Genomic DNA, 18,584 nt, shown 5'->3' with positions numbered 1-18,584 from the left:
ATATTTTTCTTCTTAACTCTATTTTGAATATATATTTTTCTCCGGCCAAAGACATGTAACTTTAAATAAATAAATAAAATATATATTTTCAATTTTTTTCTTAGCTTTATTTTGAATAGGAGTTGTTTTTAGTGCAATTATTTGGAGTTTCCTGTGTGGGAATCCATCATAAAAATTTGTGGTGAAATCATAATTTCTGTTATTTCAACTAGTTTTTTTATTTTATATATAGATTCACCGCCCTCAAAAACCCCTAGGGCACTTCTATTGTGCAGGTTTACCCATCAAACTTATGATTTCAATGAATTCATGCGAGATTTTAGAGAAATTAGACCGTAAAAATCCACCAAACAAACTTCCAAAAAATTACACTAAAAACAACTCCTTTTAAATATATATTTTCCTGCCATCTAAAACATATAACTTTAATAAAGAAATAAAACATATATTTTCATTATTAAATTTATTTAGATAATAAAAAAGTCTTAACTTTATTATTAACATTAATATATTATTTTTGACTTTAATAAAGAAATAGAACATATATTTTCATTATTAAATTTATTTAAATAATAAGAAAAGACTTAACTTCATCATCAACATTAATATATTATTTTTATAAGTTTTATTGTGAAAAAACAACAGAAATTCAGTCTTCTTTACCTACTGTTTTAAGCTGTATTCCACGTTATTTATTTTGGTTTTATTTTAAAAAAATGTCGCAGTGACATCAGTAAAACATTCGTGAGTTGGCATGTGAATTATAAAGATAAATATTATGATTTAAATGACGTATTAGAACATCCAAGATTTTATATATTTTATTTTATTAAGAGCGTATAGGCTCGATATGTTTTCTATAAGTATTTATTACAAGGAAAATTATGATTATGGAGATTGTTTCAAATGATAATGATGTAAACCTAATATATGTTTATAAATGGCAAGTCACTTTGATTATTGTTGTGTTTATCAAATTGTTAAATTTTATATATATATATATGATGAGGAGGATGGTTAATGTCCACTGAGAACAAATTTTGGTTTATCGGACCTAAAGAAACAAATTATTTTGTTTAATTTAAGATTTTATTCCTATGCTCAAAGAGCTTGGAGAGAAGCCTCCCGAGCTCACTATAATTTTGACATCGTAAAAGGCTAGGAAGGTCAGTATTGCGACAAAGATTATGAAACTGAGATCTAATGTAGTTGTACGCAGGGCACTCCAAGAGGAAGTGGTTTTCATCCTCGATGTCCCTATTCTCACAGAGATGGCAGATCCTTTCCATCCATGGTGTTTTAGGCACTGCTCAACGACCTGTTTCACTATGGAGCTCATGAGAGTTCGTTCTAATCTTTGCTATATTAATTTTCTTCTTTGAGCTAGTTAAAATAGAGAGATACTTTTGATCTTCTAGGGTGGGGTTGATGACCTTCTTATAATAACTTAATTTTCTTTTAGCCGCTAAATCTTTCTCACACCACATTTTTTCTTTGAACTTAGAAGTAACAATATTTTTAATGTTATTAATGTTTTTCAATGCATCATTCTCGTTGATCTCCCAATAGTTTAACCAGGCCCTCGTGTCTTTATACTACCCCTGTTTGAGCCTTGGGTGGTTTTGGCTGGAATTTAAAGCTAGCTTAGGGAGTCTATGATCTTCTATGTTATTGAGTTTGTACTTGTACAACAGAAGCCTAATCATAGCTAGGTTCTCGATAGGGGAAATACCCACTTCTATAAGGAGAATAGGATAAGGTGTATTGCTTTTAATTTTCAGGTTATATGTTATAAAATGCTTATGGATTTGTTCAATCTTTCTCTAGGATTCTCTAGAGATGCTACAACCCCAAACTTCACATCCATATAAAATAACATAAGTGACTAAAGTTTCAAAGAGGAACTTCTTTTTATCCCACACTATGAGGTTTGTCGTTTTACAATTATTTTCAAGACCAAAATAAGCTTCAAAGAATTGAAGAGAGTTTGATTTGTGATCAACAATAATTAATAATAGTATCAAAGAATTTTTAAAACCGAGTTGTTTTTAGTGAGATTTTTTGGAAAAAATTTTAGTGGGTTTTTTTGGTCTAATTTCTTTAAAATCTGGTAGGAATTTATTGAAATCACAAACTTGATAGGTAACAACTGCACAATCTAAGTGTCCTAGGAGTTTTTTAGGGTGTTGAATCCATATATACAGTGCAAAAACCAATTTAAAAAACACAAATCAAGATTTCACATCAAATTTTTCTGCCGGATTCTATCACCAGAAAGTTTAAAAAGTTCACTAAAGATAATTCTTTTTAAAACTATCAAACTACTAATATAACCATAATTTCTAAATTCAAGGCTTCTAATCCATCATGAATTAAGAAAAGTTTTTCGCTAAAAATCACATCAGAGAAATTTTTGGCTGACACCTTTTGAACCAAAAGTGTGGTCACTGACAATGAACCACCTTATTGATTCAAGACGGGTCCACGTAAAATTTCTTCTATCCAAAAACTTTTCTTAGTTTATAACTATCTGACACTTCAATTTTTAAGATTTTTAATTTTATTTATTTTTAATATTTTAACACTAACCAGTTTAGATATTTTATTTTATTTTTTAAAATAATAATTATTAAAATTTTATTAAATAAATTTCGATAAAAATAAAAGTTTACATTATTTAAACATATTTTCTAAAAATATATTTCAAACAAAACGGATGGTACACAAAAGAAATATTAGGTTAATTTACCAACCACTTGTGTAGGTTACAATATCAAATCTCGATAGGTCCAGGGATCTGGACCAGAGAGGAGAAAGAATTTAATGCGAATAAAATAACAGGTTCGACTAGTGGGCCTTACTCTATATACTTTCCTGCGCGTCTTTCTGCCTTCATTTTCCAGAGATAATTGGTATCTCAGACTACCGGCTCACGCTCAGAAAGGCCTTGCCCTGTTTAATTTAATCGTCTTCTTCTGCGCTTAGATGTGACAGTGAATTCTAGATTTTAGGGGTGCCCTGTGTTCGATTATGCGATGGCAATGGGGAAACAGAAAGAGACAGAGAAGGGATATCCAGGCCCTGGATTTATTTCAAGCTGCAAGGGAGCTAAAGTTTTCATGAAGACGATTATAATTATGGGTTTTTTGCTTATAGCAGGCCACTATTTTCTATTTGGAAGACAGGATTTCTCCTCCTATAAATCTCTGGCACAAGCATTTCTCCAGGGAGATTCGAACCCTGGTGCATACAGTGTCGAAATGAGAACAACAGAGCTGAAGGATATGATCATGACAAGTAAAATGCATAATACTAGTATTGTCATGAATAGCACCAGCAGAATCACTGAGTTAATTCATGTGAAAGAAGATCCGAACAAGAGGGTGTTTCGTCCTTATGGGAGTGCTGCATACTTGTTTATCCAAATGGGCGCTTACAGAGGAGGTCCAACCACGTTTGCTGTAGTTGGGCTTGCTTCCAAGCCTCTCCATGTTTATGGAAAGCCACAATTTGAATGTGAATGGATCCCCAAGAATTTGTCTTCTGGAAGATTAATAAAGGGCAAGGCCTACAAAATGCTCCCAGATTGGGGCTATGGCCGAGTTTACACAGTCGTGGTTGTCAATTGCACGTTTTCTCAGAGCGTGGGCACCGATGGCAATGGTGGAGAGCTCATTCTTCATGCAATCCATGGCGACGAGTTTGGAAAACCAGAGAGGATCGTTGCTTTCGAGGAAGAAAAAGGTAGCTACAATGGCTCTGTTTATAGCCAGGCTCCTCCCTATGATTATCTCTACTGTGGTTCCTCCCTGTATGGTGACCTGAGTGCTCAGAGAATGAGGGAGTGGATGGCTTATCATGCCAAATTATTTGGGCCTAGGTCGCATTTTGTTTTTCACGATGCAGGTGGAGTACATCCCCAGGTTAGAAAGGTGTTGGAGCCATGGATTAGGGCAGGTCGAGTGACATTGCAGGATGTAACAGAGCAGGAACAATATGATGGGTATTACCATAATCAGTTCCTTATTGTGAACGACTGTTTGCACAGGTACAAATTCATGGCGAATTGGACTTTCTTCTTCGATGTAGATGAGTATTTGTATATTCCCCGTAGGAAAACACTGAAATATGTTTTGAAGGAGCTCTCTGGTTATACTCAGTTCACTATTGAGCAATATTCCATGTCCAACAAGCTTTGCTTGCAGAATAAACTGCACAGCAGCTCGGCCAACAGTACTTATTCCAGGTAAGACCCATTATAGTTTCAATTAATTAGAAGTAAAGATTCGATTATGTTTTTTGGATTTGAAATTCAATGTAATAATTCTGTTGTGCAGGGAATGGGGATTTGAGCAGTTGGTATTCAGGGATGTGAAGAGAGGGATAAGGAGGGACCGCAAGTATGCAGTGCAGGCGAGAAATGTGTACGCAACTGGAGTTCATATGTCTGAAAATGTGATGGGGAAAACGCAGCACAAGACAGAGGGTAAGATACGATATTACCATTATCACAACACAATCACCAGCAAAGGGGAACCGTGCCGGGAATTTGTGAAGCCATCGATAAGAATGAACGTGACTTGGGTGGGAGGCACTCCATATGTATACGATGGTACAATGAAAGCGCTTGCTCGATCCATCAAGAAGTTTGAGAGAGATATGATAGGATCAGAGCTTGCATCCATTGCAGAGTAAGTAGAAAAATTCTGCAAAACATTAAAAGAAATTTATAGGTACCTTATGAAAGACAAAAAAAAAAAAAATGATTGCAAGAGCTTCAATTCGATCAATAAGTTCTGAGCTCAGTATTCAATAATCTTACTTTAGCCTTGAGGTTGCATCTAGGTGTGGTAAATCCCTATGTTTGTTTTAAGGATAGAGTTATCTAGTTTGTTGGGTGACAATATGTACCTATCACTTAGATAATCTATTTACTTAAATCTAACCCTGAACATATACAGGCTAACTGTAAACATATACAACCCTGAGCAGGGTGGATTTTTCCACCTTTCTTTTACAGTGGGATTCGGCCTGCCCGACCTGCCCTGCCCTGCCCTGCGTCAATGATTGATTGTACTGTATTCTTTTATTAAGTATTGCATTTTCATTTTCAGTGGGCTTTGTCGCTCCTCTAATTTGAATCCCCACCTTACTTTGTACCATGCTTACACCACAAGATACTCACTCTGACTTTGGATGCTTTTTGTGGATTGTTCACAGCGTCATGATATGTTTAGGTGTTTAAAAATATCATTTCTTGGTGAGTATTATTAAAAGGACATTTCAACTTATTATTAATTAATTTGTAATTTAATTAGTTTAATTTTATATATTAAGATAAATTTAATTTGAGTTTTTATGACTATTTTTTAGATTGGCGTTGTTTATGGCATTAAATTTGTCTTAATGACTAAGTGGTAGGAATCTGACCATTTTTTTCTCAAAAAATCTAATAGCAGGAGTGCTTGAATATTGTTTTTTAAGGTGGAAATGAATTTAGCATCATCAAAAACTTCTGTGGCATCTAAAATCTTGGAGTTTGATAGTTCTAACCTAGATTTCAAAAATTTCCACTTGATTTTCGCAAAATCGTACTCAAATTTCTATCATTATTTTCTGAACAAATTTGAAAACGAACAAATTTAAAACCTCAACATTTTAAATTTATTTTAAAATTAAATTAAAAATTAAAAAGCTAAAAACATGAGCAAAGAAAAAGTACAATAATTTAAATATATTTCCCTCATAGCTTATCTCCATCTCATGATTTTAACCATTCTCTTCCATATTTATTTGTTACTAAATTGTAAATAAGTTGTTTTGTTCGATAACCTTTATTAATGGTTTGTTTTGGGAACATTTCATGAAAATGGCACAGTGTATTATTTATTTAGTTATTTATATTGCATCAATGTTTGTAATATTAGTTTAACTATTTTTTTAATATTAATTATTATGTATTTATGTTAATATTTTTGGGTAAAAAAATTGGAGTTATTAATTTATCTACTCTATTTTAAGGTAGGTCATGTTTTGGTGATATAAGTTTCAAAAAAATTTAAATCTCACTTAAAATTTTAAATGGTTGTTTTGGGTGTTTAAGATTTGTAAACACAGTTTAGAATATCTAAACATTGTTCTATACATTGCGAATTTTCCAATAATGTGAGGATATTCTCAACTAGAGTATGTATGAGGAATTTATGTTTCCCGCAATTTACTTTATCATGTGGACCACCATTAAAATAAGATTAATACACATTACTTACACATGGATTTATTATGTATGGGGAAGTTATGCTTCCCACAAGTTAACTTATCATTTTGACCGCCATGACACTAAGATTAGTACACATTACTAACTTATCATTTTGACCACCATGACACTAAGATTAGTACACATTACTCACACATGGAGTTAGTCATGCGTGGACTTTCAAGAAGACTCTAGAGGGTCCAGAATCTTAACATTAATTGGGATTTCAAGCATACAAAAGCCCTAAATTTCTATTAAGCCATGTTAAACACTAGGCTACTAGGATGTAGAAATTCCTTGTAGATTCAATCTTCTTACGTAATATGCTAAAATAAAAGACTTGAATCTACTATACTCATCAACGGAAACAATTAATCGATCAAGAAATCACAAAACATGAGACAAGATTCAATCACATATGCTCAAAGATATATCTAAGGGGAGAGTTTGCTGCTCAAACCCCTTCCTATCTGTATATTGCATTATATCAGAAAAATAGAGAAGATTTACAATGCTTGCTCAAGCCTAAGCAACCTTTGCACTAGTACAATCTATCTCACTGCCTCACAAGCTGACTTTGGCCAATACTTAGCCAATTTTGTTGCATGTCAAGCTCTTATTTCCTTGCGTTGTTTTTCAAGGAATTAACCACCTATTAATTAGGGAAATCCCCATCCTAAATTGTGCAATCTCTATATGCCCTTCTTTGACTCCATGCACAACTTGTACAACTCAGAAAAAATATACAACTAATAGTACACTTCCCTTGAACTCCAATCTCAACTGGGTAACTCGAATTTCATGCATGGATGAGTCAATTATGGCTAATTTATCAGTTAATTGGTTGAACACATGAAGTTGCACCCCACTGCTAGACCTCTGACTAGTTCCTCCAATAGTTGGAACTAGTTTAATTGAATTAAATTATTACAACTCAAATTAAACTCAACCTAGTTTCCTAAAATTTAGGAGACACTCTACATGACTCAAGTTAGGCCCTCAACTCGAATTAACTCAACCAACTAAGTGAAATTAACTTAGTTAACTCATTCTCATTGTCTTGTGATGTGGAATTACAATTTTCTCCTAATTTAATTCAAGGCAAAAATTAAATTAGGATTCTCTTGTTTCCATTTTCAACACTCCCTCTCAACAAAAAGGAATTATCTGCTACCCTGATCTTGCCTCTATGGAACTCGAATTTTCATTTTGACAATGCCTTTGTCAAAATATCTACATCTTGTTCCTCTGTAGGAATGTACTCCGACAACATGATTCTCCTCTGCACACAATCTTGTAGATTGTGATACTGAATGTTGATATGCTTGGATTGATCATGAAAAACTGGATTCTCAGAGAGTTTGATACAACTCTAGTTGTCATAATAAATCAATGCAGGATCCATCATCTGACCAAATAACCCAACAAGAATCTTCCTCATCCAGATAGCTTCACAAGCTTCTTGACTAGCATCCATGTACTCTGATTCTGTTGAACTGAGTGCAACTGATCTTTGATTCCTGTTGTACCAATAAATTGTTGCTGACCCAATACTGAAGATGCCTCTTGATGTGCTTTTCCTGTCTGATGAACTACCTTCCTAATCTGCATCTGTGAAGCCTTGCAGCTTCACTCCCTCTATCCACTTGTACCAAAGACCAAACTGAGTGGTGCCTCTGAGGTATCTCAACACATGTTTGGCTTCCTTCCAATACAATTTGGTTGACTTGACAACCATTGCTTGACTAAGCTAGTTAACTACATAACACATGTTTGGTCGTGTGTTCACCAAATACATAAGTGAACCCACAAGCTGCCTGTAAATAGTAGCCTCCACTACTTCGTTTGAAGTAGCATCTTCCTTCCTTCGATTCCCTGCTAGAGGTGTCTCCATGGGTTTTCTTCTCTCCATGTGGAACTTCTTCAATATCTCGTTGGAATACTTTCCTTGAGAGACAAACAGTTCCCCATCTCCTTGTCATACTTCCATACTGAGGAAATAATGCATGAGCCCCAAGTCCTTCATCTCAAATTCTCTTGCAAGATCCTCTTTGTAAGATTTGACCAGCTTCTCATCACCTGTTAGAATTAAATCATCAACATACATACTATAATCAATAATTTACCTTCAACCATAATATGGTAAAGGTTTGCATCTGCTTTACTTTTGGTGAAGCACAACCTAGTGAAATAGTTGTCGATCATAGTGTACCAAGCACGTGGTGCTTGTTTCAATCCATACAACGCTCGCTTGATTATGCACACATGCGACTCTCTATCGAAGGTCTCAAATCCTTCTAGCTTCTTAATGTACACCTCTTCCTCAATCACTCCAATGAGGAATATTGTCTTGTTGTGGTCACCAACAACCCCCCTCTTTGTTTGGTATTAGCAATAACACCAAGCAAAGGGGGACCCTTAACAAAAATCCAAAAAAAATATTTTTATCAAAATTTTTGTATTTTAACTCCCTAACGCTATATCGCACCGCGAAGAGAGAGTGAAGTGTTTCCTATGCGCATAAATAAGCTGCGAAGAAGCGACGCGAAATTTATCGCATCGCATATATTGAAAGCGCTCTTAAATGCAAAACCTAAGGAATCGCCGACGGCCGATATGCGACGTCGCATATCGCAACATCGCATAAGCAGCACACAGTGATTGAATGATAAAACGCGATCTTGCGATCTGCGATCTTGCAATCTGCGATCCTGCGATTTGCGATCTGCGATGAATGAGACTATCAATTCCTGCGATGACACTTCTTGACATCGCAATCCTCGATACTGCGATGCGAATCGCAGAAACCACTCATCGCAAAATTTCCTCGACATAGTCTGTAAACCCAAAATTGAGCGCGCACCTTAAGGGAAATTAATGATTGTCCGCCAAAATATCCAAGAATGATTGTGTTGCGTTTTTCGAAGAGTCAAGTCATTATGAGTGTCATGATTATGCATTCATTAGAACTTAAAGCTTTCATGTCAATCTTTTCGTCATTTCTCTTTTCCTTTGCGTAAACTGTAAGGCAGCAACTAATATAAATCAATGTGCAGGAAACATCTAAGGAAAAGGGGAAAGCGTCAATACTCGGAGAACAGAGAGGATATGCCTTCGCAAATGGATGCCGCATGCAGCAGAACCGCGGATTCCAGAGTATCACTCAACGGATACTGATGGAAATAGACTATCCAGGACTCAGAGTCAAAGGCGCACAAAAGCAGCATGTTTACAAAAGATCCTGAAGCTCAGACTGGGTAAAGCAAAAAGAAAGACGCTAAAGAGGGAAGATGCTCCAAAAAAGCCCGGAACAAAGAACGGAAGTAATTTTCAATACGGAAGATTGTTCAGGCAACGAAATCCCTAACTCATTGAGTCATTCGCACGGACGGAAACCGAAATAGCAACAGCACAATCAGTTTGAAAGAAATCTGGGTTATACCAAGTATACACACAGCGAATACACCAAGCCAGAGGAATATTTTCGAAAATATCTTCTAGTTTGTCAGAAAGAGGTTCCAGCTCTTGTTATTTCTACTTTTATCGCTTGAACGAAAGGAGAAGACAACCAGCCGACTCTTCCCAGGTGAACGTTGCATTGCTTACAGCACTAAGGAGCAGATACAGAAACGGTTAGAAATTAGATTCAATTTTTAGAAATAAATTTGTTTTAGTAGAAGGGCGGTCATTTGAAGCCGTTTCCTAAATTTGTGTAATTAAGATTAATTAGTTAGTAGTATTTAACCCTTCTCATGGCATTTGGAGAGGTCCAGAAATTTGTCAAAAACTTGTCCTCGGAACATGCACTTCTGCACCCTCAGAGGAGGTTTTGATGAATGAATGGATCGCGATTTATTAATGTTTGCATTTTAATGTCTACTACGGATGTTGCACTTCTGTACTCTTAGTAGATGTTAGAACAAGTAGAGATAAATCGTTATTGCTTGAAGTTTGTGAGTGAAATCAGTCATAAATGATACTTTTATCTCTTGACCAATTTCTGCTTATATTCTTAGAGTGATATGCAGTTTTAGTTGTTTATATGTTAATGTATGAATGTGTGGGTTACCATTTGGCACTTCTGTACGGTGGAGTCATTTATTTGTGCTTGACATATGAATAACTTATTATGTGATATGCTGTTCACAACTGTTTTGCCTAACTTTTTATGCAGAATGGTTTATCTTAATTGATTTCTATTCTTATGATAGCTGAATGATCTTTATTACCAGTTATTGTTCGAAATCTTTTTAGATCGCATAATAGCAGAAATATACCCCTGGTTAGCGTAGATTAGATGTGTTGTCTCTATTAGATTACAATAGCATAGAGTCAGTTTAGAAGTTTGAATTAAATTAGCTTAAAATACTTCTAGATCAGCATCATCCAACTCTACACACATACACACCCCTTGGATTGGGAAACTGGTCCCATTATCCCCAGTCGGACCCGCTATACCAAACGGACAAGGAGCTACCAACCAAGTTCCGGACTGGGTGGGTATCCCCCTTGTTGTCGACCCGATTTCTGGGCCCTCAACATATTTGGCGCTAGAAGGAGGGCCTGAACATAGTGTCTGTTGGAATGTTTTCCAAATTGTAAAATTTGAATCAGGATGGCTGCTCATAAAATTCCTATTTGGAGTTGCATCCATGTTCCTACCTCTTCCAACACTCCACCAGATGTGGTAAGACTCTTATCTCAGGTAAAATTCAACGGTAAGAATAATTCTTCTGCCTTTAATCATGCCCTTCAGTTTATTAAAAAAGTTTCAGGTTCTGATATTCAGAGAATTGATGAAGGCGTTTTGTGCAGGATTTTTACTCTTACATTCACAGCGGAAGCTAGAAAATGGTGCAGAACCCTCCCAGTTGCATCAATTCATAGCTGGGACCAATTCGTCAAGACTTTCATTTTGGAATTTGATTGTTATGACTACGACCAGGTATATGATGAAATTGATTATCTACGGAAGCAAGATGAACCCGTAAGGGATTTTAATATGCGATTTCATCTTAATTGTCTAAAGTATGATCTTGAAAGTGAGCTCACAGATGAAGAATCTTCAGATTATGCTGAGTATTCCCTACCTCCTATGTCTGATCAAGCAGAAATTAGTTCAACCTTTGTTTCATTTTCTTCTAATATGAATGAGGATTCCAATTTGAATACACAAATCATCCATAATGAAGAAAATTTGCAAAGCCTAGGAGTCATGCATGCTCTAATACCAGAAGACAAAAACGAGAATGCTGAAAGAGAAACTACCTTGGAACCAAGAGATGACTCTGATACGAAGTCAGACAATATCATTACAGATCAACGAATGCAGATGCCAAGGTTAGAACAGCGAACTATTTCTCTTTCAAAAAGTACCAGCGCACAAAGGTATGATCTAAAGCCCGATGTTTATGATGAATCTGATGAAAAAAGTTTTTTTCATGATGTTTTCAAATGCATTATTCCAGATTCGCATTTTTCTCTTTATCCCGATGTTTTTAGTGATGATAATTTTTCCCCTCTCAATATTAAAGATATCTCAAAAAACACAGAGGGTTATTCAAACGACTCATCATTAGGTTTTCAAGATAAAGAGACAGCTTTAGCACATCCTTTGACCAATGTCAAACAAGAGCCGCTTGACCTCCCTTGTCTGAAAATATATAATGAAAAAGAGAAACCTAGGGAAATCTGTAAAATCATTTGTGATAGTTACTTTGACAACGATGATGTTGTTGAGTTATCCCAAGTAACTCAACTAGGTTCAGATAATGAGAAACATCCTAATTCAGAAATCATATCAGTCGACCCTCATTTCAAAGTAAAAGATCATTTGCATGATTTTATTATCCAAGACAATGCCCCGATTTATGATTCATATCATGAGGAAACCTCCATGCCTGTTCGCAATCATAACTTATCTCCTGATTCACAAGACCTGGCCAGTTCTTGTGAGGAGCAAGATGTTACGAGTAAATCCTAGTTGTGCTGTAACACTATTTGTACAAATAGTCATTCCTTTCTTTCTCACTTGCACTCACTTTGTACAAAATCGGATTTCGTTTTAAATTTTCAAACTTTTGATAGACTATGTTTTAGCGATTTATATATGGGAACTTTCATTTCAAACGAAATCGCTAAAAGCTTAGCGTTAACAAACAGTAGGTTACAAGCCATTGAAACTAAAAAATCATTTTCACAACCTGGCTTGTTATCCTTCCTATTACGAGATCATCAATTCATAACAGAAATTCATCCTAATTTTTATGATCCAATAGGTATCCAGTTGGAAAGAAGTTCTCATGAGAAAGGAAAATCAGACAGAATTCCAACTAAGGTTATATATTCTTATTCCACATCCAACATTTACGGTCCAAGGAAAATTTGGTTCTTTACACTGATGTTTGGAAGTTTCATACGGTTAGGAATAAAAATGAATAGATGGTTCCATTGGAAATATCATTTCACGTAGTTAATCTTCTGTATATAGCTAGAATAGGAGTAGGAGTAGTTTAGCTAGGTTATTAGGTTTGCTTTTGATAATTGATAGGCAAAATTATACCTATTTTGTACATAACCCTAGGGAATGTCTACCTCTCATTGCGTTAAATATTTTTCTCCATAATAACATTTGCTTTGGTTAACGGCATTTGACATTTACTAAAGACACCTTTTCTCTGTCAAAGATTTTGAACTTCTGCTTCTATGAACAACAAATCTTTTAGAAACTTGATCTTTATTATCAATAGAACTTTAACCCAGATATGATGATAGTTTTAACTCCAAGAAATTTGAAGAAAGCTATCTCAGTGAAGAAATTGTTTTAGGTCAGCACAATGAAAGGTATCAATAATAAAATAAAGATTCTCTGTAGAAACAGCCATTACCAAAACAACCCTATCATTGTCGTCCAGAACTTTCTTAAGGAAAGAAAATTTGACTTCCTCCCTGCTAAAGGAAAACGCAGCATTCAGAGGAACAATCCAAAAAGACACTATATCTCAAAGAATAAGAGGTCTCATCACGAGCCGGCTTATCATGATCACAGATATTATAACTTGCTGACTTTGCCAAAACTGTCTATCAAAACAGGGCAATGACTCAAGATTGTTGCAATCAAAAGACAAGGGGTCTCATCACGAGCCAGCTTGTTCAACAAAAGTGTAAATCAAGTGAATGACTATGTCATAATTTGGCCACCAAACCAAGACATTGTTCTTTAGAGAATAAAAAAGGAAAAAGTGTCAAAAAGGGTTTTTCTCTGAAAGAGTTGTAAATAACCTTAAGCAGGATAAAGGATCATTGCTGGGTAATAGGTAACCCTGTCGAGGCTATGGACGCCTGCTGGCAGCAGAGGCTCTACCTGCGACAAAGGAGCATATTTAAAAGGCTGTTACATAGGGAAGACTTTATTTTATGTTTTACAAGACCAAGTAATGACTGATTTAAATGCAAGGACAAACTGAGGATGCAAGTAATTGAAATAGAAAGAGGTTGAAACAAAACATCATTGACAGTTTGAAGTATCATTTGCTTTATCTTTTTATAATAAAGTTCAAGTTTTCTGAGAAAAAATTTTCAGGAGTTTGAAAGCGTCAATAGAAAAGCAGAGATAACTGGTTCTTCACAGTGAATCGCCATTGTTGTGGTCACCAACAACCCCCCTCTTTGTTTGGTATTAGCAATAACACGAAGCAAAGGGGGACCCTTAACAAAAATCCAAAAAAAATATTTTTATCAAAATTTTTGTATTTTAACTCCCTAAAGCTATATCGCATCGCGAAGAGAGAGTGAAGCGTTTCCTATGCGCATAAATAAGCTGCGAAGAAGCGACGCGAAATTCATCGCATCGCATATATTGAAAGCGCTCTTAAATGCAAAACTTAAGGAATCGCCGACGGCCGATATGCGACGTCGCATATCGCAACGTCGCATAAGCAGCACACAGTGATTGAATGATAAAACGCGATCTTGCGATCTGCGATCTTGCAATCTGCGATCCTGCGATTTGCGATGAATGAGACTATCAATTCCTGCGATGACACTTCTTGACATCGCAATCCTCGATACTGCGATGCGAATCGCAGAAACCACTCATCGCAAAATTTCCTCGACATAGTCTGTAAACCCAAAATTGAGTGCGCACCTTAAGGGAAATTAATGATTGTACGCCAAAATATCCAAGAATGATTGTGTTGCGTTTTTCGAAGAGTCAAGTCATTATGAGTGTCATGATTATGCATTCATTAGAACTTAAAGCTTTCATGTCAATCTTTTCGTCATTTCTCTTTTCCTTTGCATAAACTGTAAGGCAGCAACTAATATAAATCAATGTGCAGGAAACATCTAAGGAAAAGGGGAAAGCGTCAATACTCGGAGAACAGAGAGGATATGCCTTCGCAAATGGATGCAGCATGCAGCAGGACCGCGGATTCTAGAGTATCACTCAACAGATACTGATGGAAATAGACTATCCAAGACTCAGAGTCAAAGGCGCACAAAAGCAGCATGTTTACAAAAGATCCTGAAGCTCAGACTGGGTAAAGCAAAAAGAAAGACGCTAAAGAGGGAAGACGCTCCAGAAAAGCCTGGAACAAAGAACGGAAGCAATTTTCAATACGGAAGATTGTTCAGGCAACGAAATCCCTAACTCATTGAGTCATTCGCACGGCCGGAAACCGAAATAGCAACAGCACAATCAGTTTGAAAGAAATCTGGGTTATACCAAGTATACACACAGCGAATACACCAAGCCAGAGGAAGATTTTCGAAAATATCTTCTAGTTTGTCAGAAAGAGGTGCCAGCTCTTGTTATTTCTACTTTTATCGCTTGAACGAAAGGAGAAGACAACCAGCCGACTCTTCCCAGGCGAACGTTGCATTGCTTACAGCACTAAGGAGCAGATACAGAAACGGTTAGAAATTAGATTCAATTTTTAGAAATAAATTTGTTTTAGTAGAAGGGCAGTCATTTGAAGCCGTTTCCTAAATTTGTGTAATTAAGATTAATTAGTTAGTAGTATTTAACCCTTCTCATGGCATTTGGATAGGGGTCCAGAAATTTGTCAAAAACTTGTCCTCGGAACATGCACTTCTGCACCCTCATAGGAGGTTTTGATGAATGAATGGATCGAGATTTATTAATGTTTGCATTTTAATGTCTGCTACGGATGTTGCACTTTTGTACTCTTAGTAGATGCTAGAACAAGTAGAGATAAATCGTTATTGCTTGAAGTTTGTGAGTGAAATCAGTCATAAATGGTACTTTTATCTCTTGACCAATTTCTGCTTATATTCTTAGAGTGATATGCAGTTTTAGTTGTTTATATGTTAATGTATGAATGTGTGGGTTACCATTTGGCACTTCTGTACGGTGGAGTCATTTATTTGTGCTTGACATATGAATAACTTATTATGCGATATGCTGTTCACAACTGTTTTGCCTAACTTTTTATGCAGAATGGTTTATCTTAATTGATTTCTATTCTTATGATAGCTGAATGATCTTTATTACCAGTTATTGTTCGAAATCTTTTTAGATCGCATAATAGCAGAAATATACCCCGGGTTAGCGTAGATTAGATGTGTTGTCTCTATTAGATTACAATAGCATAGAGTCAGTTTAGAAGTTTGAATTAAATTAGCTTAAAATACTTCTAGATCAGCATCATCCAACTCTACACACACACACACCCCTTGGATTGGGAAACTGGTCCCATTATCCCCAGTCGGACCCGCTATACCAAACGGACAAGGAGCTGTCAGCCAAGTTCCGGACCGGGTGGGTATCCCCCTTGTTGTTGACCCGATTTCCGGGCCCTCAACATGTCTTCACATCCATCTGATGTATTTTTTATCCCATCTGCACTGCAAGTGCTAGATTGATCTAATAGAAGAGTATCTTGTTACTGGAGTAAAGGTATCTTTGTAATCAATTCCCTCCACCTGAGAGAACCCCTTGGCCACAAATCCGTCCTTGTGTTTCTCAATGCTTCCATTTGCTACTTGCTTCACCTTGTAGATCCACCTGGAACCTACCACTGACTTATTCTCTAGTCTTGGGACAACTTCCCAGACATTGTTTCTGACTATGAAATCATATTCCTCTACCATGGCATCAACCCATACTAGATTTTTCATTGATTCCTCGAATGAGGATGGTTTTGTCTCAACTAGCTCACTCATCAGAGCCATGTACCCAGTGTACCAATCTGGTGACCTCCTCTACCTGTGTTGTGGTGCGGGTGCTCCCACATTTTCTCTAGCATCATGAAACAATTTGTCAGCTTCCCTAGTGTGCTTCCTTCCATCTCTAGATGTCTCTGCATAAGTGGGTGCTTCCACTCTCTGCTCATTTGTTTGTGGTTGCTCCACATCATCCTGAGGTTCTTCCTTTGCAGCCAAAAACTCATCATCTGCATGTAACTGAAGCTCCCCCTCAAGGGAACATCTCATGGCCTCTCTTCATCGAACTTCACATCTCTACGAACAATTTTCATCCTATGAGATGGAGGGTACACCTAATAGTTGTGAGGTGTATCATTGTACCCCACAACTATGCCCAACTTAGCTATCGACTCTAGATTTTTCCTTGCATCCTTAGTAACATGACAGTAAATTGATGAACCAAAGATCCTGAAGTGTGACACATCTGATTTCTTCCCTAAAAAATATCCTTCTGGTGTGATCATCCTGAGAATCTGATGAGGACTCCTTTTCTCCACATATACAACTGTGTTGCATGATTCAGCCCACAAGTGCAACGATAGGCCCTGATCCTATAACATTGCATGTTCAACTCACACAATACTTATGTTCTTCCTCTTAGCCACCTAATTCTGCTGTGGGTTATGGGGTATTATTAATTCCCGTCGAATTCCTTCTGATGCATAGAAGTTCTTGAACTCATTCAACACATATTCACCACCATTATCGCTCCCGAGAGCCTTCAATTTCTTGCCAGTTTATTTCTCAATAAGCGTTTTAAATTCACAATTTTTGGAGAATTGCTGGTTTTTCTTTTGCATGAAGAAAATTTGGCACTTATGTGAGAAATTATCTACAAATATAACATAATACTTGTGCTTGGCCATGGAGGCTATTGAGAAAGGTCCACACACATCTGAGTGAAACCTTTCAAGCATTGCTTTCACTCTACTGTCCTTATCATGAAAGGTGGCTTTGGTGTACTTCCCCAGTGTACACCCTTTGCATGTATCTTGCTGCTCTAGTGCACCCTTGGGAAGTCCTGTAGAAAAATGTTGCATGATATTCAAGGATCCATGGTGAAAATGGTCAAGTCTTCTCTGCCATAATTCACTGATGTCTCATCTTTGCACCTTCTGTGCTCTCGTGCTCAAGGCAACACAATCTTCTACATCTAATTTGTAGAGGTTCTTCACCCGAATCCCAATCTTCTTCACTTGTCTCATGGCGATATGTCTAAGGAAATCCTTTCCTTTTTCTAAATATCACATTGTATCCACGATCTTCCAACATAGAAACTGAAACTAAATTCTTCTTCAGACCCAAAACATACATGACATCTTTTAATGTGAGAGGAGAACCAAACTCCCTCTGAAAAGTCATTATACCGATATCGGTCGTGGTATACCTTCCATCATCTCCCATCTCAATGTGCATATGGAGATCCTTCTCCTCCAAGTCACTACAAATTTCTTTGTTTCCCATCATATGGAATGAGGCTCCACTATCCAGATAACACACACTACCCATCACTGATTTCACCATGCATGCAATGAGTGTGAAATCCAACTCGAATTGTGAAATTAGAGCTTCACATGTCACTCCTCCTGAGGGCTTCTTGCCATCCTTCTTGTGTGGACACTTCGTGGCATAGCATCCCAACTAATGAGACTGAAAACATTTAATCTTCAACAAGTCTTTCTTCTTGCCACCCTGACTGGAATCCCCTTTAGATTGGGATTTCCTCCCTTTCCCTTTCTTTGCCTTTCCAACCAAGGCATCAATTTCCTCATCATCATTCTTAGATGAGGTTTTATCTCTGGTGTTCCACCTTATCTCTTCTTGCACCAAGTCGGACCACAATCGCTCCCAATTTGGTAGCTTCTCACGCCCATTTACCGAATCCTGGTAGTTTTGAAGGCTCTTGGGAAGGTCTAGAAGTGTTAGGCTTACGGGATCATCTTCAAAAACTATAATACCAACACTCCCAAGTTCATCCCGACATTGGGTGAACCTACTCAGGTACTGTGGTATTGTGTTTCCCTTCTCCATCTTGATTTTCTGAAGCTTGTCCTTCAATGCCAGCTTCATGTGGTTACTGTTGTTCTGAAATAAGTCTATC

The 18,584-nt window shown here is 36.7% G+C and overlaps 1 protein-coding gene across 1 annotated transcript; it reads left to right on the top strand.

The window, feature by feature from the left end:
• The first annotated feature begins 2,793 nt into the window (after positions 1 to 2,793).
• Positions 2,794 to 5,113, top strand: LOC149234652 (galactan beta-1,4-galactosyltransferase GALS1-like). Its single transcript, XM_089461217.1, has 2 exons — positions 2,794 to 4,246; positions 4,338 to 5,113. The coding sequence occupies exons 1-2, from the start codon at positions 3,036 to 3,038 to the stop codon at positions 4,693 to 4,695; spliced, it is 1,569 nt and encodes a 522-aa protein (XP_089317343.1). The 5' UTR covers positions 2,794 to 3,035; the 3' UTR covers positions 4,696 to 5,113.
• Positions 5,114 to 18,584: the final 13,471 nt, after the last annotated feature.

Source organism: Pinus tabuliformis, chromosome 8, assembly GCF_031772625.1.
Source record: "Pinus tabuliformis cultivar Carrire ecotype Pingquan chromosome 8, CPIR1, whole genome shotgun sequence".
Taxonomy (NCBI): Eukaryota; Viridiplantae; Streptophyta; class Pinopsida; order Pinales; family Pinaceae; genus Pinus; species Pinus tabuliformis.
This window is presented reverse-complemented; position numbering and strand designations above follow the sequence as displayed.

Coding starts and splice junctions, on each gene's coding strand:
- LOC149234652 (XM_089461217.1), top strand. CDS start 3,036: ATGGCAATGGGGAAACAGAAAGAGACAGAGAAGGGATATCCAGGCCCT. Junction 4,247..4,337: donor GCCAACAGTACTTATTCCAG/GTAAGACCCATT, acceptor TCTGTTGTGCAG/GGAATGGGGATTTGAGCAGT.